The 25,049-nt window shown below is 40.0% G+C and overlaps 1 protein-coding gene across 1 annotated transcript; it reads left to right on the top strand.

The window, feature by feature from the left end:
• The first annotated feature begins 918 nt into the window (after positions 1–918).
• Positions 919–24,260, top strand: AMD1 (adenosylmethionine decarboxylase 1). Its single transcript, XM_024740934.1, has 9 exons — positions 919–1,342; positions 16,752–16,838; positions 17,834–17,960; positions 19,791–19,893; positions 20,928–20,970; positions 21,069–21,213; positions 21,326–21,418; positions 21,499–21,654; positions 22,077–24,260. Exons 3-9 carry the CDS (start codon positions 17,844–17,846, stop codon positions 22,215–22,217), a joined length of 798 nt encoding a protein of 265 aa, XP_024596702.1. The 5' UTR covers positions 919–1,342; positions 16,752–16,838; positions 17,834–17,843; the 3' UTR covers positions 22,218–24,260.
• Positions 24,261–25,049: the final 789 nt, after the last annotated feature.

Here is a 25,049-nt window from a genome sequence, read left to right as displayed (position 1 = left end):
TCACACAGATGATTTCATACAGTCCCAAAATAACCCCCCCTTTCCCTCCTACCCCTTTATGTCCCACTTTCAAATTATACTTAATAAATCAGGTTCTAGAAACAGTTTTGCAGAATAAAGTCCCACCAGTTGACCTAATTGAACGCGGAGTTGCCAGTGCTTCACGGCAGCTACTGCTCTGGGCCAACTCGGAGGCTTGGCGAGCCACATGCTGGGAGGTAGGTAGAGCCGGAGCCCTTCGAGGCTGGGCGCCACGTTGCTTCTCCCTTTTTGAATAGGGAGACAACGCTTCTGGCTATTGTGTAAACCGGTTGAGAACTGCGTTCATTCGCACATCAGCTAAAGCGAGAGCAGCATTAAAGCGCCTTCTAATCCGACCCCTGGCAACATGTGCGTCACGGACCAATGTTGAGTTTTAATGCCTGGCTTCGTTCGCCTTGGGGAAGCTTACTTGAGAGAATGGCCGAGTACCTCGACAATCGCGACGAAGTGCACAGGATCAAAACCCCCACGCCAGCCCAGCAGTGGCCACCGCCCCCGCCGAACCCCGCCAACCCTCCAGAGGATCCACCCATGTTCCCCGATAACCAGTTGTTTTACGCAGCGCTACACAGCCTTTCCTCACTCCGTCCCCGCTCTCCCACCCACTCCGCATTCGACCCCAGGTTTGTAGTCCCCAGCCGAACAACAGATCGCCGTCTCCCGCCCAGCTGCCAGCCCGAACCCGCACCGCAGCGAGGGAGCCAGCTCCCCGCGCTCCTCGCAGGCGGGCGGCCAGCCAGCCGCAACTGGGTGGTTGGTGATTGACAGGAGGCTGGAGCAATGAGCCGCAGGGGCGGGACGCTGCGTCACTTCCTGGCTTTTCGGGTAGACGGGGTATATAATTTCGGTGCTCACGCAGCGGCCTCGCTCCCACAGTATGGCCGGCGACATTAGCTAGCGCTCGCTCTACTCTCTCTAACGGGGAAACAGCGGACTACAAGAGACTGAGCTGTATCTGCCTCTATTTCCAACAGACTCACGTTCAACTTTCGCTCACACACACACAAAAAAAAAGCCGGGAAAATTTTATTAACCCTTTTTTTAAAAAAGTTAATATAAAATTATAGCAAAAAAGGAACCTGAACTTTAGTAACACAGCTGGAACAATCCGCAGCGGCGGCAGCGGCGGGAGAAGAGATTTAATTTAGTTGATTTTCTGTGGTTGTTGGTTGTTCGCTAGTCTCATGGTGATGGAGGTTGCACATTTTTTCGAAGGGACTGAGAAGCTGCTGGAGGTTTAGTTCTCCAGGCAGCAACCCGACGCAAACCAAGGATCTGGGGATCTTCGCACCATCCCAAGGTGGGTGCTCGGGGCTCTCGCCCACAGTCGGGTCTGGGGGCTGTCGCCGCCTGGGAGGCACCAGCCCCAGGCTGGGGGGCGGGGGCTGGCTTCCCGCAGCCTTCAGGTGAGGTCAGGTTCGCGGGCGGGGGTCGTTTGGGCGGCCGTGGAGGGCGGCCCCGGCGCTATCGGGAGCGGCCAGGTCCACGCGCGGCCCGAGCCGGCTTCTCCCGCCACCGTTGCAGGGCCGGGCGCTGCCCGGGGGGAGGGGAAAAGGCCGGCGCCGCCGCGTGCTCAGGTAACGTCCCCCGCGCGGCGTGCGGGGCAGCGGGCGGCGACGCTTGGGGTGGTTTGGCGGCCCTCGCCTCCCAAACTTACCTCCCCCTCCGCGGGAGTTGGCGGTTCGGGGCCCCGGGTGAGGTGCCCGGGGGTGGGGGCCGCGCGGGCTCCCTCCCAGCAGGTGTGGCTCGGCGGGCTTAGTCAGGCGCTAATTCGGGCGTGTCTGCCTCGGGAATGGAGGAGGGAGGGAGCGGGACAGGAGTCCGACTCGTTCTCTCCGCGTGCTGCGGGAGGAGGGGGCCCACCCGGGGCCGGGCCGAGGGGCTGACGAGCAGGCCTCCCGCCCGCGGTCGGCGCTGGCAGCATGTGGCGCCCGGGCGGCGGGGATTGGGCGGGAGCAGCTGTGTCGCAGTGGCTGGGCCCCACCGCCGCCCTAACGTGCTCTGCACCAAAGCCTTTTCGGGGCGGCCCAGGGAGCCCACCGAGGCTTGCTCCCGACTCTCTTGACCTTGGGTTGTGTAACCTGTTACCGAGTCGGCGGGGTCCGGGCGAGGTGCGGGGTAGAGTGACGCTTGCCTATATTCACGGGCTAGAGGCCCGTCCGAGCTCGGACATAATACCTTTAATGCCTAATCCAGCAAAGGAATCTGGGGCCCCAGCCTCCCACCCCGGGCAGTCACGCGAGAGAGCTGGGCGATCGCGCAGAAAAGGAGAGGTCTTGTAGTGGCCTTGATCCAATCGCAGACGAGGGCGCAGGCGACCCCTGGGGTGGCTGGGCCGGCTCCCCCCGGCTAGGCTCGCTAAGCACCCCTTGGCTTTCTAGGCTTCTCCGCGCACAAGTGCAGCTAGCTAGAGTGGCCGTGCGGCGGCGGCGGAGCCGGCGCGGCCGCTTCATTGAGAGGCGACGACCAATGAGCTCGTTGGCCCGACCGGGAGCCTGGCCCCGGGGTGTGGGCCAATGGGCGTTTCAGGAATGTTGGCTGCGCTCGCCGCCTTCTCTGACAAAAAGCAACTGGAGAAGGGAATCCAGGCGGACACGTGCTGCCGGGACTTTAAGGCGATCTATGTTGAAGGAATCTCCTGTAGAAGAGCATCGCGTTAGCTAAAGTGTGACCGGTTTCATTTTTCAAGCTTTGTGCGACACTTAAAAATGTCTTAATATATCCCTTTACTCTAAGCCCTTTATGTTTATAGGAAGCAGTTACTTACAAAATATGGGGAAGCTTAGTATTTCCTCCATTTCACAGATGGGAAAGCTCCCTGGTGTTGGTAATACGCCTTTGGTAAAACGATTGTGATGGGATTATCTAGAAAATGTTGTCAGGAAGAACTAATGAGTAAGAACAGTCTTATATAAAATGAATAACAAAATTTTCTGCTCTGGCTCTTTAAATGGGTTGAAGCTTTATTTGTAAGCACGCGTTCTTAATAAAGGGAAGGGAGTGTTTCCTCCCCGAGTTCTTGGGCAAAAATGCCAGAATTTAAGCTTGCGCTTTTTTGGTTAAGAGTTCCCTGAATCAAGGAGGAGAAAGGCTTATAAATGGGCAACTTGCTTTCTTTAAATGTTTGAGAACTGCTTTTGTACTTTAATCAGCTGAAATTGTTTTACTGCTTCAGTGTGGATCTTAAAATGATGGCAAAAGTTATACCTTCAAGGACAGGATGTTCAGTTTTGTTGAATTCGTGATTTAGTACCATACGTTTTGTAGACACGTAAAATTTGTTACGTCACTGTTGTGAGAGTTTAGCACATTTCAGCTGTTGAAACATCTATTGGATTTAACAGAGATGTCCGTTGGTAACCTTCGAGGAACATTTTTCAGTGACCTCTCAGGCAGAGATCAACTGGTTAGGTTATTTATTCAGAGGTTTAAAAAAAAGTACCTGAAAAACAATACATGCTTGATACATCACCTAAAACCAATGGCCTGGCCAGAGAAAATCACTGGCTTCTGGTCTCGGAGGAGGTGGGGTGCAGGCCCCAGAGACCACAGAGGAGTTATCAGTCATCCAGAAGAGTAATGCATAATGAGATGGTTCGTGCATGACCTATGGCATGTCTAGATTTGAATTCAAATATCATCTAATAGCTAGCTGTTTGATATTTCCATGTCTCTAAAATGGAGAAAATAATGGTACCTACCTCATAGGGTAATTGTGAGGATTAAGTGGGTTAATACATATATAGTACTTAAAAACTGACTGACAAATTGTAACCATAAGTGTTAACATCTTTATATTTGATTCTTTGCCCTTAAGGACAGAATCTTTTTTTCTTTTCCTTTCTTTAAGCAAACCAGGCTGGAGGAGAAAGTATATCAGATACTTAACATTAAAGAGTGCTCTACCAAGTTGACATATTTTTATTCAAGTAGAGGAGATGGTGAGTTTTGGATTGCTTAATGCAGTTAAACCTTAATTCTTCCACAGAATAATCAGTCTTTAGTAGCTTTGTTCTTTTTTTAATGATATAAAAGTTTGGAAGCCAGAAAATCCTTCCTTGTCCTTAACCTCACATCTCCAACCTCAGTAATACTGCCAAAATGCAAATAGACAAAAGTCATAGTCAAAAGACATTAACTAACAGACTGGAATAAAGTTAACAACTTAACTACACTGTTTATAAAACATAAAACTTAAGGTTATGGAAAGGGTTAAGATGTCCTAAGAGGGCATCACTATCGATTAAAAGATAACAAGGATATTATGGGGAAATTCCTAGAAAAATACTTTTCCACACTGATGCAAGAAGAAACAGAAAATCTTAATAGTCCTATTACCATTGCCTGAATTGAATTAATCATTAATCATCCCATGAATATAAATCTAGGCCCAGATGGTTATACTGGAGTGTTCTAACATTCAAGGAAGAAATAATTCCAACCTTCTTCATACATTCTAATAGTTAACAGAAAGGGAATACACATCACAGTTCCTTTTGGGGTTTGTATAATTTTGATATCAGACCCCTGACAAGCTGTGAAGGAATCAGAATTTTCACGCACTGCAGATGGGAATGGAAAACAGTATATCCACTTTGGAAAATGGTTTGGCAGTTTCTTAATAAGTTAATGCATCTGTCATATGATCCAGCCAGTCTAGTCCACTCATGCATCTGTCCAAGTGAACAGGAAATGTGTCCATACAAAGACTTTTACATGAATGTATTCATAACAGCTTTATTTTTCAATAGCCCCCAAACTGGAAACACGTCTCTATTAACAAGCAAATAAATAAACAAATTATGATTATTCATACGATAGAATACTACTCAGTAATAAAAAAAGAGATGAACTGTTATTGATACATGCAACAAATAATTGTGCTGGAGAAAAAATAATAAGCCTCACAAGAAGTACTATACTGTAAGATTTCATGTCTATAAAACCAGAAAATTCCAAGAATCTGACAGGCAGATCAGTGGTTGCCTGAGGATGGAGTTAAGGGGGAAGGGTGGATTACGGAGAGGCATGAGGGACCTTTTAGGGGTGATGCATGCGGTCAGTGTTTTGTAATAGTTTCCCAGGTATACATGTATGTCAAGAATCTTGTAGATTTAATGTAAATGAAAAGATTCAAATGAATTTGAAGTTTAGAGTACTATATGTCCCCAAATTCTTTGTACAGTAACAACGATGAATATGAATTTGGAGAATTTGAAAAGCTGCTGAAATAGTTTTATAGAAAAGATTCTGCTATCATCAGGTATAAGGATCCAAAAAAATACTTAGTTGGAAGCAGTGTGGGGTTTGAAGAATTTGTGACATGAAAATTATTCCACAGACATCAACCAAGAGAAAAAAAAACCGTAGGGCCATTTTGAAGGAAATATTCCAGCAGAGCTGGAGAAAGTGGTAATCTGCCAAAATAAAACAATATGATTTGAAAAATCTGCCTAATAGTAAAACAGCATATCTTCTGAATACAGATATTTTGGGGTTTTTGAGCTTTTTGTTGAAGCATAACACAAAAGTTAAGAGAATCATGGGCTTCTCTGGTGGTCCAGTGGGTAAGAGTCCATGCTCCCAATGCAGAAGGCCCAAGTTCAGTCCCTGGTTGGGGAACTGCAGCGAAAAGACCCCGCATGAAGATGCCAAGTGCCGCAACTGAGACCCGGCACAGCCTAAATAAATAAATACTCATAAGTACATCTCTGATTTTCACAAATTGATCACATTCATGTAACCAGCGCTCAAATCTGAGGAATGTAACTAGCCAGAAATCCCCCGTACCTCCTTCCAATTATAACCTATTCCCCTCTCCATCTAAGGGAACCACTATCCTGATTTCTAACACACCATAGATTAGTTTTCCCCATTTTATATATAACATAGTCATTTAGTATGCATTATGCCTCCTTTTGGTCAGCATTATGTTTGAGGTTTTTTAGTTCATTCTCAATGTTGTATTTTGTGTCTATATGCCACAGTTTATCAACTCTATTGTTAACATGGGTATTTGAGTGATTTCCAGTTTGCTAATACAAATATATGGCTATGAACACTAGTGTGTCTTTTAGTGAGCAATATGTATGCTTTCCTGTTAAATATACACATACCTAGGAATGGAATTGCTAAGTCATAGGGTGTGCATATAGTCAGCATAAGGGTGCTGGTTGCTCCATATCTTCATCCAACACTTGTATTGTTTTTTTAATTTTAGTTATTATTGTGGGTATATAGTGGTCTATGTATTTCCCTTCAGACTAATGGAGTTGAGCATCCTTTCATATCTTTATTCACCATTTGGCTATCTTTTGTGAAATGCTTGTTCAAGTCAGCCTGTTTTTCTTTTGGGATGATTTTTCAGTTTGCAGGAGTTCTTTATATATTATGGATGAATTATCTGTCCAGTATGTGTATTACAGATATTTTATACACTCTGGTTTCCTTTTTCATTTTATTAATGATAGCTTTAGAAACAAAAGTTCATAATTTTAATGTAGTCCCATTTATCAGTGTTTTCACCTTTAATGGTTAGTGGTTTTGTATCCTATTTAAGATACCTTTGCTCATCCTGAGGTAACGAAGATGTTATTTTTTCCCTCTAAACTTTGTTTTACTTTTCATATTTAGATCTGCAATCCATCTGGAATTGATTTTTTAATATGGTATGAGGGAATAGAAAGCACATGAAGCAAAGTTGGCCCATCTTTCCAAGCTTTAACTGCACTGCGCAGCTTGTGGGTTCTTAGTTCCCCAACCAGGGATGGAACCCGTGCCATTGGCAGTGAGAGAGTGTAGTCCTAACCACTGGACTGCCAGGGAGTTAATTCCCTGGAACCCACTTTCTGTTAAACATTTCCCACTCTCCTGTAGGCCATTTAGTAGAATTGTAGCATTTACCTTCAGTGTAATCTGAACAAATGACATAATACTGAGAATCTTTTTTTTTTTTTACTGATTTCTCAAGGGAGACAAAAGGGGCACATTATATAGATTTTATTTTTTTAAGAAAGAAAATCTTTTCTGGTATGCTTGGGTTAAATAATACTGGTTAACAATATGTTGGAGAAAAGCAGTAGTCCAGACATCCAAATGAATAAGGAACAGATGATGTGTTCTAAAACTGACTTATTTCACACAGTAATTAAAGTTGAAATATAAAAAGAGGGAGTAGTATATTAGGTTTAACCTGCAGTTTTCTCTACTGAATTTTTCAGATTTCAAATGATGTTGAATAGAAATAGACCATTTATGTCTATTTCCATAATGTCTTAGAATTGCCGGACTAAAATCCTGGACCAAGCAAAAGCCTTTTTATAAGAAATGGCAGCTATGGGGAGGAAGTATGTTAGAAAAGAAGAAATTTTGGTGAGGAAAGATAGTTTAATCTGATCTTTCAGGACTCTAAAATTGGCTTTCCTTTTTGCTTTAGAATTCATCTCAGACCTGAGCTATACATATTCTTAGTAATGAGGTAGGTTCACATGGGAAATTGTAGTGGATGGAGGTGAAGAGAATATTTTACTAATTGTGGGAAGGTTAGAGGTGTTAGACGTGTTACTAATCGTGGGAAGGTTAGATGAAAACTACCATCTATAATTTTAATATTGGAAAAGACATTTAGGACTAGTGGCATGTTCTGCTCTTCTTTCTTTCCTTCACTCAAATTTGTAAGCTAAAATAAAATCTTCAGTAAAGGACTGGGGGCAGTTGCAAAAATAGTAAATTACACCTCAGCATTAACTTTCCCAGAACTCATGCCTTACTTGACTAAATGACTGCACCATATTTCAATATCAATAATTTACATTTAAGGAATTTACAACCCATTGCCAAGAAACCTTTTAGCGTAAATGTTGCGGAGTGAAAAGCTTCTTATTGAGTTAAGCTTCTCATTAACTCCTCACAGCAGTTTCAGAAAAGTTTGAACTGTTATCTTTAAACCACCTTTCTGGGCTTCCCTGGTGGCGCAGTGGTTGAGAGTCCACCTGCCGATGCAGGGGACACGGGTTCGTGCCCGGGTCCGAGAGGATCCCACATGCCACGGAGCGGCTGGGCCCATGAGCCATGGCCGCTGAGCCTGCGCGTCCAGAGCGTGCTCCGCAACGGGAGAGGCCACAGCAGTGAGAGGCCCGCGTACGGCAAAAAAAAAAAAAAAAAAGTTAAACCACCTTTCTTTGAGAGGTACACATTGAAAGTAATAATCAAATGAAAGTAGCAGTAATTATACTCATTTAACTTTTAGGTAAAGTTTGAGATGGCGGATTTAGTACTCTGATTATAATTAACAGTGCATTCTGGGTTGATTTCTTTGAACAAAAGATAAAAGCTTATTTTCTCTGGATAATCTGAATTAAATTCTGGTCAGTCTAGACGTTGCTAAAGAATAATCTCATGTTCTAGGATAGGTTTGAGTCAGACTACTATTACTAGTACTACTACTTTGGGTATGGTGTTGAGGCCTGAATGTAATGTGATAAGGAGAGTCTCTGAAACAGATAGGTCAAGTTAATAGCTAAGGTCACAGTTCAGGGAAGCTTCAAATAGTTCAGTTGGGTGGCTTTTTGGGTAAATTACTTGATAGTCCTGAAACCAGTGATTTTTGCTTAAAGGAAGAAAACCATTAGAGGAATCTAATCACATGGAGCCCTTTTAAGTAAATGTAGGTTTCGAGGCACCATCTGCAGAGTATCTGACCTACAGTATCTATGGGTAGAATCTAAGTGATAAGAGTGAAATGAAACTCTGCTCTAAAGGGTTTCTTCCACCTGCTTGCAGCATTTTGTTCCCTCCATCATTTACTTCTTTTAATTGATGTTTTAAAAGTCTAACAAAGTGTACAATTAAGCAGTATTCGGTGTGTGTGTTTACTTTGTTGTGCAGCAGATCTGTAGAACTTTTCATTTTGCAAAACAAACTACCCATTAAACACTAATTTCCCCTCCCCTCTTCCCCCAGCCCTTAGCAATCACCTTTCTTTATGATTTTGACTACTTTAGATACTTCATATGAATGTATTGATTACCTCATTCAAGTGGAAACCTACAGTATTCATCCTTTTGTGACTGGTGTATTTCACTTAGCATAAAATTCTTAGATTCATCCACGTTGAAGCATGTGATAGGATTTCCTTTAAGACCACATAATCCATTTTATGTATTATACCACTTTGTCTTTATCCATTAATCCCTTGATGGACATTTGGGTTGCCTCCTTCTCTTGACAATTGTGAGTAACAGTGAACATGGATGTGCAAATATTTCTTCCAGATCCTGTTTTGTATTATTTGTGTATATACCCAGAAGTAGAATTGCTGGATCATGTGGTAAATTCTATTTTTAAATTTTTGAGGAATGTCCATACTGTTTTCCATAATGGCTGCACCATTTTACATTTTCACCAACAGTGCATAAGTGTTAAAATTTCTCCACATTCTTGCCAACACTTGTTCTTTCGTTTTTCCTTTTAAATAGCAGATATCCTAATGGGTGTGAGGTGGTATCAAGAATGTGATTGGCGTTTCTCTTATGAATAGTGGTGTTGAGCATCTTTTTACATGCTTGTGGGCCATTTGTATATCTTGGAGAATTGTCTTTTTAAGTCTTTGCCTACTTTTAAATTGGGTTATTTGTTTTTGTTGTTGGAGTTCTTTGTTTATTCTGGATATTAATCTCTTATAAGATGTATGATATTTTTCCAATTCTGCTTTTTCACTCTATTGAGTGTTTTCCTATGATACATAAAAGTTAAGTTTTATGTAGATCCATATGCCTCTTTTTGCTTTTGTTGCCTGTGCTTTTTGTGTAACATCCAAGAAAGCTTTGCCAAATCCAATGTCCTAAAGTTTTTCCCTATGTTTTCTTATAGGTGTTTTGTGTCTTAATTTAGGTGTTTAACATTAATATATATATATATATAATATTTATTTATTTGGCTGCACTGGGTCTTAGTTGCGGCACGGGGGATCTTCACTGCGGTATGTCGGATCTTTAGTTGCAGCAGCATGCGAACTCTTAGTTGTGGCGTGTGGGATCTAGTTCCCTGACCTGGGATCGAACCCCCTGCATTGGGAGCGAGGAGTCTTAGCCACTGGACCACCAGGGAAGTCTGTTAATTTAGGTGTTTAAGTCCATTTTGAGTTATATGGTGTAAGGTAAGTATCTAATTTCATTCTTTTGTGTGCAGATCCAGTTTTCTCAACACCATTTGCTCAAGAGACTCTTTGCCCAATTAGTCTTGTACTTTTGTTAAAGGTCATTTGACCTGAGGTGTTTACTTCTTAAATTTTTACATTAAAGAGTGTAGCCAGGGGAATTGCCTAGCGGTCCAGTGGTTGGGACTAGAAGCTTTCACTGCGGTTGCCCAGTTCAATCCCTGGTCGGGGAACTAAGATCCCACAAGCCATGTGGTATGGCCAAAAAAAAAAAAAGTCAGTTAGCCATTACAAGTGTTATTGAATCAGATGACATAGAAGTCTCTTGTCATTTTAATTGCCTCTCTTACTGTGTTAACACCCCAGTTTGTTCTATTTTTATTAGACCACAGACTCTTTAAGAAAACTTATAAAATATGGCATGCCATTAATGTTTTACTTTTCTGGCATAGTGACTAAGATCAGTCAATCCATGTACTGTCATTTGTAAAGAGCATACTATTTGGGATATTTATCATGATCTGGGTGTGGCTAGGATCCAAAAAAAGCTTTATTTACATAAGGAGGCTTATTTTTCCCTCAGAAATGTGATATTAATAATTTGCTGAAATTCTCAGCTGTTTGGTTTTCTCCTTCCTCTTTGTGTTCATGTATGGCATTGTATTAACTTCTTCAATTCTGTATCTCTGTTGCATCTTTCCTGTCCTTTGATTTATTATTTTTTTGAGCCAACAGTGCTCCTAAGATTGTGTTTTTATAATCACTTGGTTGATAGACTGTTCAACTGTGTTTGGCTTAGGGTGTTTTAAAGCAATTCCTTTCATACTGTGACTTTGAAAAATCCTACTTGAAGGTTTCCATTAGGTGAGGAAGAGTTTGGTTGTAGAATTAACAGTGATGAATGAGTGCAAGAGCATTCTTGTTCCATCAAGATGGAATAAGCACACTCTATTCTCACTAAATGCAACTAAAAAACCTGGACAGAATGCATGGAGCAGCTATCTGAGAACTCTGAAAAGTAAATGTTAGGTGAATTGTAGAAGGAAGCCAAAACTCAAAATATCACTGAAATAGTCGGGAGTTTGTTTCTTTTTTTCTCTGGTATCTCCTGGGGTGGTCTCAAAAGCTGCCAGAAACCTGGAACTGCACACAAACTGAGCTCTGAGAGAGGTCTTTTTCTGGAATGCAAAGAAGGAAGGGAAGGGGGGCCCCTTTGGGTTAGAGAGAGTGGGGAAAATCCCTTTTTTATTTTCGTATTGCTTTGCTTTTTTTCTGTTCTTTCCTGCCACAGCTCAGGCAGTCCTGTAGCAGACTGCTGCAGAGTGGGGAAACTAAATTGGCTTTCTAGCCAGAGGACCAAGAAGCAGGCCATCTTCACTACCACCCCAGTCCCCCCACCAAACCTCCCCCCCTTGAGCCAGAAGTTGTTGTGGAGATTATGGAGAGAAAGAGGTGAAGAAGGTGATCCCTTAATGATTTATATGAACACTCCTTAGCTGCTCATGTGTGGATCTGACCCTAAACAGTGTATCAAAGGCTTTGAAAACTGACAGATTGGCCACTGGGTGGCACATATGCAGGACAGCTCAGAATTCCATAGCAATGGCTTTCATAACTCTGAAATCGTAACATAACCCATAGAAGTTGGATGAGAACAAGACTGAACTTAACCATTTCAACTGTTTGCTAGCACAATTTTTTTTTTTTTTTGGCTGCGTTGGGTCCTCGATGTGGTGCACGGGCTTCTCATTGGTGGCTTCTCTTGTTACAGAGCATGGACTAGGCGCACGGGCTTAAGTGGTTGTGGCTCGCGGGCTCTAGAGCGCAGGCTCAGTAGTTGTGGTTCATGGGCTTAGTTGCTCCATGGCATGTGGGATCTTCCCGGACCAGGGATCAAACCTATGTCCCCTGCATTGGCAGGCGGATTCTTAACCACTGCATCACCAGGGAAGTCCCCTAACACAGTTCTTTAAAATCAGCATGCTCCATAGGATTTAAAGGAGATGTAAAATCATACAGTGTGATGTCCAGGATGCGATCATAAATTACTCGACATACAAATAAATGACCAGGAAATTCTTTCAAAGGAAGACAATCAATAGACTCCAGCCTCTAGGTGATGCAGATCAAAATTTAAAAGCATCTATCATAACCATTCTATAAGAAGTAAGGAGAACACTTAGAAGTCTTAGCAGAGAAATAGAAGATGGAACTAAAAAATAACTACTGGAATAAAAAGTTTACTGAATGGGCTTTATTTAGTAGAATGGAGATGACAGAGAGTGAGTGAACTTGAAAACAGATCAGTAGGAATTGCCCAGTGTGAACAACAGAAAATATTGAGACTGAAAATGAACAGATCCTGGTGGGACAAACCAAAAGTTTTAACATTTTATGTCAGATTCACAGAAAGAGGAGTGTGATGCAGAGAAAATAGTCCATGTCTAGGTTCATTATAATGAATGGGTTCTATAACAGCTAAGATACTGGACAGTGAAATGACTAAACTTCATTTATGCAGGTTAAGATAGCATTTCAAGTGGAAGATATATGTGTAGCTCATTAACAGAATAATTCTGTTAAATGAATCTTTTATTTTTTCTTTTTAAGAACTCACCCTCTAAATACCTGAATTATTATGGTGACAAATTTAAAAAACTGAATGGGATCATGTAGCAGTTTAGATTTTTTTAATTTAAGGCTCTTTGATTTTTTAGTAAGTTTATAAGATCTAATCAAAATTATTGCCAGATGCAATAAATATTTTAGGACCTGCTGTGAACTGGGCTAGGCACTGAGGATGGAAACAGTAAATTACACATTCAATCCCTAACTACCTGGAATGATTCTGGTGGGATTAACATGAATACCCAAATAGCCACACAACTAAAGCACTTAGGTAAGCCTTCTGAGTTTTAAAACATTTTAATGGCAGACTTGATCTGGTGGGGGTAGTGGGGTGGCTTGAGCTGGAGGAAGGGAGGTGGGGACAGAGGTTCTAGGTAGAGTGAAATCCATTCAGCAGTATCCAGAACAGTCAAAGTTTGCACCTGTTGTCTCAGCATAATTATAAGGTTCTAGTTCACTCTCAGGTGGCTTGATTTGGGTGAATTAGTTATCTATATGTTTGTCAATGTACACTTTATTTGCTTTAATTATTCTTCTCATTGTCTTTTGTGTGGGGGTGGCTACGTTGGGTCTTTGTTGCTGCCCGCGGGCTTTCTCTAATTGCAACAAGCTGCGGGGCTACTCTTCATTGCAGTGCGCGGGCTTCTCATTGCGGTGGCTTCTCTTGTTGCAGAGCACAGGCTCTAGGCACGAGGGCTTCAGTAGTTGTGGCGCACAGGCTTAGTTGCTCTGCGGCATGTGGGATCTTACCGGCAGGGCTCAAACCCATGTCCCCTGCGTTGGCAGGCAGATTCTTAACCACTGCGCCACCAGGGAAGTCCCTCGTTGTGTCTTTATCATATAATGTGTCAGATGAGAAGGGGGGATCCCAGGAGATCTGAAGATTAGATAATAGTTTACTCTTTGGAGAGAGTAAAACAGGATCTTTCTGAAGTAAGGGAAGCAGGTACAGTTGAGGGGTAGAGTCACTACACTGAAAACAGAATAAAAAGTTTATACTGAGTGTGAGATCCCTAGCCCTTTATCAGCTCTTTTACCTACCAGAAATCTTAATATGCTCCAGGCAAGAGAACCGAATATTTGGGTAATCTGACCTACCCAGGAAAGAACAACAGCAAAAAAACACGGAGTTCCCAAGTGAAACAGCCTAGATAGAGAGAGGTCCACTAAACAAGCATAGAACTTCTGACTAGCTAAGTCTTAGCACCCTATTCTTGGCCAAGAACCACTTAAAAGAAACGTTGAAAGAGGAGACATTTGGGGGAACATCTGAGGATAAATTTGGATAAGTGTAAAGCAAGTCCAGGAAAAAAACCTATACAAGCGAGGAAAAGTTCTTGTTATACTATATCTAGCTCAGCCACAGAACACGTTTAAAAGTCTTAACATCCTATAGTTAACACTGCTGTATGATATGTGAAGAAAATGTTAAGAGAATAAACCCTGAGTTCTCATCACACCGAAAAAAATTTTTTCTTTTAATGCCTTTTTTAAAAATTGTATTTATGTGAGGTGATGAAAGCTAACTAAACTTATTGCAGTAGTCATTTTGCAGTATACATAAGTGAAATCACTATGATGATGGGCACCTGAAACGTACACAGTGCTGTATGTCAACTATATCTGAATAAAACTGGGGGAGGGTAGTTAACTTTAATCACTGCTTTTCAGTTCTATTCACTATTTATGTTATGTCCCGTGGATAGAAGAGAATATTTGCAGGAGTGCTTAATTCTAGTGGGAAGTCAGTAGGTAATGACATCAGCCAGCAGCATTATTGGAAGATCTGAATTAGATCTCTAAAGAGATCCCTGTGCTCCAGAATTTTACTTAAATGCTTCTAATGTTTATAGTGGGTATTTTTATTATTTACCTTCATATTCAGTATTTGAATTCTTATTATCTAGTAGGTAAATTTTGTATGCATTATGTAATTTATTATCAGTCATGTGAGGTAGGTTTTATTAAACCAAGCCCAGGGGTAATTGTAAGAAATGTCACAAAGCAGAAAAGCAATAGCTTCAATAAGAGCCTCATGTTTTCCTTTAGTTCTGGTTATTTCTTTTTGCATGAAGGCATATTCTTTGTGGAATTGAAATACTGTGGGTTCTGGAATGTTGTTTGCACATTTAGTGACCTTTGAGTCTTAGAAATATGAAACTGAAAGCTACTACTTCAGTACCTAAGACAATCTATAAATTTGTGTTAACTCAGAACTGGGTCTTAATTGCAACTGTTTTTCCTTCCCTAAACAAATTGAACCATTTTTAAAATTTGAAACAAACTGCAAAAACATGGCCAAGTCTAATACGTATTTTCTTCTTTATATAAACAATCATTAGCACCTCTTAAAAAGAGTAATTGTTAGCTCTTTTTAAAAGTTGCTTCGTAAAAAAAAAAAGTTGCTTGATAAAGTTATGGGCAAATAGGCTTTATAATTAATCATTAGCAAGGCTAAATCATTTAAGTTTTAAGATGGGTCTGAGTAATGTTCAATTTAATCTACCAGTGGGAGGAATTACTACTGCCTTGTGGCTGGTCATCCAATAGCCCATTGGGCCAATAACATTCTTTTAGAAAAATGATGAAACAGGCACAAAATTCTAGCAGGATTGATTGGTATTATGTTTGCCTTTAATACGAAAGAATAAGCATACTTATTTCTGTGCTGGCTGTGCTGTTGAGGATTTCTCTCACAAGGTCTTAACTGGAAAAGAAAGCTTTAATGTGCCATTTTCTTGGGTATACAAGAATGAGTTGCCAAATATTAAGAGGCTTAAAACATATTTCTAGCCTTTAGTCTGGTTATTTTAAGCTGTCCTGTGGGAATATTTTATGTTAACTTTCTGTTTATAGTGGGCACACTGAAGAGGAAGCACTACCTTAGGTCTCAATCGGGTAGATTAAGACTAGCGCATGACCTCCTTTTTGCTGTCTACTGCCTTACTGCATTTCAGCTTTGTTGAAATGGGCGTTTTGTCATCCCATTAGAGTGTAACAGTATTCCCAAGATCTTATGGGTATGCTTGTACTATTGAATTGTCAGCCAAAGGCATTTTTTGGTTTTTTTTGACAATGCTTCTAGACCTTTAAACAGCACTGGGCATTGTGATTAGCTGCCAATTTGATAGCAGAAAATAGTATCAAAACTGTGTGAGAGTACCAGCTTACTTTTGCTGTCAAACTTAAATCTCTTTGCCAATCTAATTGGTGAAGGAAATATGCTTTTAAATTGTAATTCATATAGTAAGGTTAAAAATCAGAATTTGAGGGACTTCCCTGGCAGTCCAGTGGTTAAGAATCTGCACTACCAATGCAGGAGGCGCAGGTTTGATCCCTGGTCGGAGAACTAAGATCCCACATGCTGTGTGGTGCATCCCCCCTACAAAAAACAATCAGAATTTGATAGGGGAAAAAAGTATCTCATTTTAACTTGTATTTCTTTAATCACTTAGTGAAAGGTAATGTTTTCCCTTGGTTTATTGGCCTTTGGTATTTCCTCTGTACATGGCCTGTTTACATTATTTTGTCCATTTGTCTTTTTCTTAATAAATTGCAAATACGTAGTATAATTTCCTGGGTTTCGGTTTGCTTTTTTGTTTTTTACATGCTATAGCAAAATGTATCCATCTTATTTCTCACGGGCGTAGCCGCTCCGCGGCATGTGGGATCTTCCCGGACCGAGGCACAAACCCGTGTCCCCTGCATCAGCAGGCGGACTCTCAGCCACTGCGCCACCAGGGAAGCCCCAATATAAATTATTTTGAAACAAAACTAAATGTTGGTATTCATAAGAGAAGCTGGAACAAGAATGTGACAACAAATATAAAATGTGGTCTTAAATCATTGGAAACCTTTGAGACCTTTGTAATTTTTATGAGAGTACTGTTATGAATTAATCATCCTCTTTTTGGTTAAATAATAGATCCGAGTGGGACATACTTTTGAAGGATGTGCAATGTTCAATCATAAGTGTGACAAAAACTGACAAGCAGGAAGCTTATGTACTCAGGTAAGTCCTGTAAAACAAGTGTTGGCTAACCAATTTCAGTCTGAATCATACTTTACATGGAATAGCAAATCACTTTTCTGGATCTTAGTTCTATAATTGTTTTCATCTTATTTTTTAAAATATGATGTAAAATAAAATGTTTACTTCCGATGTCCCTAGGCAGTAGGTTTTTGAAGTCTTACCTAATAGCTCTTCAAGATGGTTGCCATCTTTACTACCTCCTTGAGGTTAGCAGGAAATGTCTGTGAAGGAGGGGAGGGTAGAATGGCACTGTTCCTTTGCCCACAGTCCCTGATACAGGTCTTCCTTTTTAGTATATGCCTCTCTCTCAGAACTTCAGGCAAAGTGAAAATTAGCTTCATCATACAAATAGGATTGCTGTATGTAAGAGAAGAAAGCCATGCAACCTTTTTATAGGTACAAAGATACTATATTGAATTCTTATAATAATACTATAATGGGCCTTGGGGCTATTGTATTGAACATGGTGCCTGCTTTTTACGAAGCTTGTGCTTGGCATGTACAGATGTTTATCAAATGATTATTATGTGCCAGGCCCTAGGGATATAATGGTGAGTAAAAACAAACATTCCTTTCCTCATAGAGCTTATTATCTAATGAAAAGTAATGAGATGGTTACAGAAATACACGAGAGTGGGCAGTTCAAAATGAGGTAAAGTATGAATTTAGTGTCCTAGGTTAGGTTAGGTTAGGTGAGGAGGAAAGTTGACTACTAAAAGAGAGTTTGTGTAATGAGCTAATATGCTTTATACCTAATTTAAGTTCTGTTTCTGTGGGGTCCTATAACATTACACTGATTTTTATATAATAGAAGAGGAAGAATACTATAGTACATTATTTGCCTCCTTGAGATCTTAACATTTAAAATTATTAGCCAAAAATTTACATTGTAAATGACAGTGCAATACTAGATTAAGCATCTCAGTAGTACATAAACATTGTTATAATATTGTGACTTTTTTTTTAAACTGCAGTGAGAGTAGCATGTTTGTCTCCAAGAGACGTTTCATTTTGAAGACATGTGGTACCACCCTCTTGCTGAAAGCACTGGTTCCCCTGTTGAAACTTGCTAGGGATTACAGTGGGTTTGACTCAATTCAAGTAAGTAATCAAAAATCATTTATCCTTTTGTGGGGTGGGGCGTAAATGTTAGGGTTCGGTGATGTGCCTGGTAAATATATTTGTTCAGTTTTAATGGGTAAGGACGTTCACAACATGGGGAGAAAGAGTGCCTGTTGCTCATTAATAGCAAAAAATACGGAGGAACCAGAGAATGAGTTGGGATAAAACTCAAATGGGAGAAAAGAAAACCAGACACTTTCAGTAGTTAATTCCTTAATATTATTACTATGAATGGTAGAGAAGCTAAGAAAAAGAAAAGCAAGAAAAATCATCCAGTCTTCATAATAAAGAATTGATTATGTTAAAGAGCAATAGTCGGTTAATTCTTGAATGCTATCAGAATTTATACTTAGGGTATAATTGTTCTGATAAGCAAATGTTGGATTTTAATAATTAACTATGGCAAGGATAGCTGTCATTAGGACCTAAAACAGTTTTTGTTAATTATTGACCCTTTTAAGAAAATCTAAATTTAGCAATATGTTCTTAATTTTTGGATCAGTGACTCTTTTGAAACTAAATATACACATGTTCTGCCACAAAATTTTTGCTTACATGCCTGTTATAAAGCTCAGATTAGGGACTCTCTGGTGGCGCAGTGGTTAAGAATCCACCTGCCAATGCAGGGGACACAGGTTCAAGCCCTGGTCCAGGAGGATCCCACATGCCACGGAGCAACTAAGCCCATGTGCCACAACTACTGGGCCTGCACTCTAGAGCCTGTGAGCCACAACTAGTGAGCCCATGTGCTGCAACTACTGAAGCCCGAGTGCCTAGAGCCTGTGCTCCGCAATAAGAAAAGCCACCGCAATGAGAAGCCCGTGCACCGCAATGAAGAGTAGCCCCCACTTGCTGCAACTAGAGAAAGCCCGCACGCAGCCAAAATTAAATTTAAAAAAAAAAACAAAAAAAAACTCGTATTAGAAACTCCTGCTCTAGGGCTCCCCTGGTGGCACAGTGGTTAAGAATCCGCCTGCCAATGCAGGGGACACAGGTTCGACCCCTGGTCCAGGAGGATCCCACATGCCGTGGAACACCTAAGCCCGTGCGCCACAACTACTGAGCCTGCGCTCTAGAGCCCATGCTCTGCAACAAGAGAAGTCACCACAATGAGAAGCCTGCGCACCGCAATGAAGAGTAGCCCCCGCTCGCCACAACTAGAGAAAGCCCACGCACAGCAACGAAGACCCAACACAGCCAAAAAACTAAATAAAACAAAATAAATTAATTTTAAAAAAAAAAAGAAAGAAAACTCCTGCTCTAGGGAATTCCCTGGCCATCAAGTAGATAGGACTCCGTGCTCATACTGTCAAGGTTCCAGGTTCAATTCCCTGGTCGGGGAACTAAGATCCCACATGCCACGTGATATGGCACAGAAAAAAACAAAGAAAGAAACTTCTGCTCTAGAAATAAATATTGTACCTTGTCTCTACAGTTGTTATGACCCATCATTAGTAGTTGGGCATTTTTTAGTTTCTAGAAATTCAGTGACACAATCTACATGGTTAATGTTCTATTTAGACTCTATTCACAGCTGAAAAACAAAGTTGCTCTGTATAACACTAACCCATGGGTATTGGTCTGAAACCTTGCTCTTTGACATAGTGGCCTTTGCTTTTGTTTGTCGGCCAGCAAAGTACTTATACATCTATTAAGCATATTACAGGAAAAACACTATGTTAGTTGTCATTGGGGAAAATATTTATGGATATAGTTTTGATTTTGATATGTATATGTAGAAAATAGTTGATTGGTTTCGGAAAGGTGATAGAATTCAGTGTATGAAGTTATCTGTCTGTCTTTTTATAGAGCTTCTTTTATTCTCGTAAGAATTTCATGAAGCCTTCTCACCAAGGGTACCCACACCGGAATTTCCAGGAAGAAATAGAGTTTCTGAATGCAATTTTCCCAAGTAAGTTTTTTTTTTTTTTTCCAAGTAAGTTTTAATAGAATTGAATCCTGCTTTCTTAAAGTTAGAAGATATATCCTCTCAAATGTGTGTGTGTGTGCGCGCGCCTATGTGTCAAATGCAGCACATTATATAGTTAAGATAAATATATCAACGTAGCTGATTACAATTTTTGGAGTATGTTGTGTAAGTATTGTTGAAATGATGGGGGAAAAATCAAGGAATTGATCGCCTGCCAGAGGGAGAGCTCATCTTCATCTAGCCAGTTGCCCTCATTTATATCTAACTTAGTGGTTATGAAGGCTGTAATCCCTTCATCCAGAAAAATGCCCAGTCACCTCATAAACCCAGGCTAAGGCACTGGTCCATGTTAAGAAACTCTGTCGAGCATTCTATATAGGAATTGTCCTAGCTTAAAAATGGTCAACTTAGTGAGAGCATAGTGTCACTTCAAGTAAATTGGCAAGATTTTTTCCATCCATTTGCTAAGCTTTATTTATAGACCTTCCTTTTTGAGCTTCAAGGACAGGGAAGTAAAGTTTATCTAATCTAACACCCTCATATCCTAAAGGAGGCTGAAAACCTGGATGATTTTAGTCACATGGCACAAAGTTGTCCACAGGGATGATTTAAAAAGAAAATCAGATTTCTATCCTACTGTTCTTACCTCATCTACTAATATGAAATTGTACTACTTATATAAATAAGAGTGCTGAGTATAATTTAGTTTAAATATCTACCAACTATTAATTTACTGTGTTTAATGAGGCTTTGAAACACTATGGACAGGAGGACATATTACATAAAATAACTTTTTACTTGAGAGAATAGATAAATGGGTGACCAAATTCCATTTCCTGATGGAGTTTTAGGGGAGAGTAAACCATAGTTTTCTCAGCACCATTTAGACTGACTCACTAGCTGAAGTGCATCTCTAAATGACAGCCAGTAAAGTTTTTTCTTAAAAGGTGAGGGGGATCCTGCCTACTTGCTATCGAATGGATCTGTTAAATTTATTTTATGTTCTCCTTCAACAGATGGAGCAGCATATTGTATGGGACGCATGAATTCTGATTGTTGGTATGTTGGACCTAATTTGATGGAAGTTTTGTTCTACATAAGATTTACTTTAAACTTGGAGTTGTCATTGTTAGAAACTATTTTGTACTTTTACGTAGGTACTTGTATACTTTGGATTTCCCAGAGAGTCGGGTAATCAATCAGCCAGATCAAACCCTGGAAATTCTGATGAGTGAGCTTGACCCAGCAGTTATGGACCAGTTCTACATGAAAGATGGTGTTACTGCAAAGGATGTCACTCGTGTAAGCATTTTCAATAATAATTCTGTATTCTGCTTGGTGACTAAATATTTTAACTCATTCTCCATTTATTTTTCAGATTTGTTTTTAACTCAGTTTTTGGGCTTTTTTCCAGGAGAGTGGAATTCGTGACCTGATACCAGGTTCTGTCATTGATGCCACACTGTTCAATCCTTGTGGGTATTCAATGAATGGAATGAAATCGGATGTAAGTAAGAATATCTTGCTTAATAATTGAAATATTTAAGTGTGCCCTTTCCATTATTAACACAAAACTATTTCTCAAAGGGAACTTATTGGACTATTCACATCACTCCAGAACCAGAATTTTCTTATGTTAGCTTTGAAACAAACTTAAGTCAGACCTCCTATGATGACCTGATCAGGAAAGTTGTGGAAGTCTTCAAGCCAGGAAAATTTGTGACCACCCTGTTTGTAAATCAGGTAAAGTATTTTATTATCGACAATAAAATCTTACAGAAAATAAAGATAGTGAAGCATGTCATAAAATGTATTCTGAGATGGCACATAATCATTCAGATATTCAGAGGTACTACTAATTGAGGTGTTTGGTAGATGAGAAGCTTTATGTGTTTCATTAGACTTATGTTGGTCCTTGTTTTTATATCTAACCCAGTTCATGGGCTCCTCTTGTCCTATTTTCACTGTTGATAGACCTTGGGGTGGGGGGTGCCAGGGGACATAAGGTGCCCCACTTCATCCCACCCCTAAGAAGTCAGCTAAAATATTTCAGTGCCACAGTTTGACTAAAATAGTAGCCTTAAATATTTATTGCATGACTGCTTTGTTTGAAAATACTTCTGCAGATTGGAAGCACTCATGGTTAATTTAATTTTTTTCCCCAGAGTTCTAAATGTCGCACAGTGCTTTCTTCACCCCAGAAGATTGAAGGTTTTAAACGTCTTGATTGCCAGAGCGCTATGTTCAATGATTACAATTTTGTTTTTACCAGTTTTGCTAAGAAGCAGCAACAACAGCAGAGTTGATTAAGAAAAATGAAGAAGAAACGCAAAAAGAGAACACACATAGAAGAAGGTGGTGGCTGCTTTTTAGATATTGATACCAAGGGCCATGCTTTCCATAACCACCACCTTGTAGTTGCAGAAAGCCCTAGATGTAATGATAGTGTAATCATTTTGAATTGTATGCATTATTATATCAAGGAGTTAGATATCTTGCATGAATGCTCTCTTCTGTGTTTAGGTATCCTATGCCACTCTTGCTGTGAAATTGAAGTGCATGTAGAAAAAACCTTTTACTATATGAAACTTTACAACACTTGTGAAAACAACTCAATTTGGTTTATGCACAGTGTAATATTTCTCCAGGTATCATCCAAAATTCCCCACAGACAAGGCTTTCGTCCTCATTAGGTGTTGGCCTCAGCCTAGCCATCTGGGACTGTTCTATTAAATTGCTACCAGGATTTTGCATCCAGTTACCTCCACTTTCTAGAACATATTCTCTACTAATGTTATTGAAATGAATTTCTACTTCATACAGATGTTTTTGCAGCACCAATCAAAGTTCTTCCACGAGTCGAGTCCTCTACGAAAATGACTGCAGTTATCCATTTTGTGTGTTACTATCTCACTGCTTCCTATACTTGTGTGACTTTGATTCATTCCTCACCATGGTGTCTCCCTCCCAACCACACCCCCTCCATAAAGCAATACACTGTTACACTGTGGGTTTACACTAACCTTATACCCCAGAGGGGGAACGGGGTTGGGGGTGGACCCTGGGCTTAATTTTCTTTTAAGGTCAAGGGAGTTTGGCATTTTTCGTTACCATGAGCTCTTTTGGAATAAGCTGGTGTTGATTAGTGAAGAAGGTGTAGATTGATACTAGGGAATATTGGCAGAACTGTATGCCATTCTGTGCCCCCCATTAAATGAGATTAGCTTCTCATGGGTACCATGTCTTTATTAACTTGCTAAGTAGTAGTATAGAATAATTATCACTAAATTTGTTAGCAAGGAGATTTAAGATAAAGGTTGTGTTGGATTCAACAAGTTGAGTCAGCTCAGATGATTCACCTCAACTTTTATTTTCATAGCCATTTCCACTAATTTCTATTAATGATATGCCATAAACTTTCGTTCAAAGCAGAATCGATGTCTTTGCCATCTTTGTGACTTAAAAAGTTCTGTGACTTTGTGATGCATGTGATAGTGTTCTGACGCTTCCTCTTACTGGTATTTCTTTCTCCATGGAGTAACATCAAGTGATGAATGAGAACTGTTCAGGTTATTCAGACATACTACACAGTGAAGCAGAGTGCTATCCATAAAACAGAACATACAAAATTCCAAAATGGTCAATTGGAAATGACTAGAAATACAGGCTTAAAAGAGTTGGCATCTTTTAGCTGTATTTGCTAATACGGACATTTATTTAAGCAGCTGAGAAAAGAGCAAAGTTGACTCAATTTTGTATTTCTTCTTGTCCTCAAACAATTTTTGATTCATTCTGGATTGATGCAGTGATGTTTTTGTTCCTTCTGTACTTATAAATGAAACACTTTTTTTTTAGTGTTTCTAAACATAAATTCTACTTGGTTTGAAATCAAGTGGTTGGAACACTTTTGACTTTTAAACATGTTGATTCAGAGCTTCATTGAAGAAGCTTTCAATCAATGGATCAGTCCGGTTCTGTAATTAGCGCACAGTACCTAACGTTTTGGTGCTATTATGAGGACCAATGCTCAAAGTGGATTTTGTTCTTGAACAGTGTCCCAGTAGATTTGATGAACACTTATTGGCTTGAGGTCTGATCCCTGCCCCAGCCCAATAGATTTAAGATTTCTATTTAATGTTGAGAAACTGCACAAATTTGTATGGAACAAAGCCTAGAAAAATAAAAACTGTAGATTGAATAGTAATCTAAATTAATCCTAGTGTGTATGATAGAGGAGGGAAAATTTTGGTGCCATAATTTCTCTCTTCGTGGTGTTGGACTTAAATCAGTTGAAATGTATTTCTGTACCACAATTTAAGCTTCAATAAAGGTTTGCTTAATTCATTGTCTAGTGATATTCAGAAAGTTTTCTGTTGATGTATTTTTTTAAATAGTATACATGACCAAATACTAGACATCTAAAGTTTTTATAATTAATTGAGTAAATCAATATTTAATGATCATTTTTTAAGATTTATGGGAGTTGTCATAAAGATAAGATCTCTAAGCTCCTGGGAGAACAGATTTAAACATTTTTTTGTTAGTGGCTTCATACCTGAAGCTCAAAGGAAATCATCCAGGCTATATACCAGGATATCAAAGAGTAGAAAGGGTGTAAGTAGTCAGAATAAGAATGCTAGAGTTTGGAGCTAGAAAAGTGAAACGTTTGAAGGTGGAATAATCTAACATTTATTATGAAATAGGCTCTCTTGATGGTGGGGTGGGGGCAGAGTTTAACTCATGGCTATTTCTATTAACTAGAACAGAGTTATAAGCTTTTGATCATTGTGCCATGCGGGTACATATCTCATCATCTGAGTTAAAAAGGGTTGATCGTAGAAAAGCAGGTTGTTACATATGTGTGCAATACTTACAGCACCAGATTCTTTTACATGAACAGGTAACTGAGTTTGGCAGACACTTGGTGATGATCAGATTCAGGAAAATAATCTTAAAAATATGGTAAATGTTCTATCACACTATGAAAGATAAAAGGCTTTTATTGTCCTAGTCAGATAACTCACCATTTCCTGGCTACCCCCCTTCAAACTTGACATTCTCATCTACCCTTTTTGTCATAATGGAAGAAGTATTGGTCCTTTGGATTCTATCCACCCATTCCTATTTTCAGAGACTTT

The sequence above is a fragment of the Neophocaena asiaeorientalis genome, unplaced genomic scaffold, assembly GCF_003031525.2.
Source record: "Neophocaena asiaeorientalis asiaeorientalis breed wild unplaced genomic scaffold, Neophocaena_asiaeorientalis_V1.1 scaffold203, whole genome shotgun sequence".
NCBI lineage: Eukaryota > Metazoa > Chordata > Mammalia > Artiodactyla > Phocoenidae > Neophocaena > Neophocaena asiaeorientalis.
Note: the sequence above shows the minus strand (reverse complement) of the source record. Positions and strands in the feature narration are given on the sequence as shown.

What these genes read in the sequence shown, in the direction of transcription:
- AMD1 (XM_024740934.1), top strand. Translation starts at nt 17,844, where the DNA reads ATGTTTGTCTCCAAGAGACGTTTCATTTTGAAGACATGTGGTACCACC. An exon ending in GTGGGTTTGACTCAATTCAA is followed by an intron (nt 17,961 to 19,790) that starts GTAAGTAATCAA and finishes GTCTTTTTATAG; the next exon opens with AGCTTCTTTTATTCTCGTAA. An exon ending in CTGCAAAGGATGTCACTCGT is followed by an intron (nt 21,214 to 21,325) that starts GTAAGCATTTTC and finishes GCTTTTTTCCAG; the next exon opens with GAGAGTGGAATTCGTGACCT.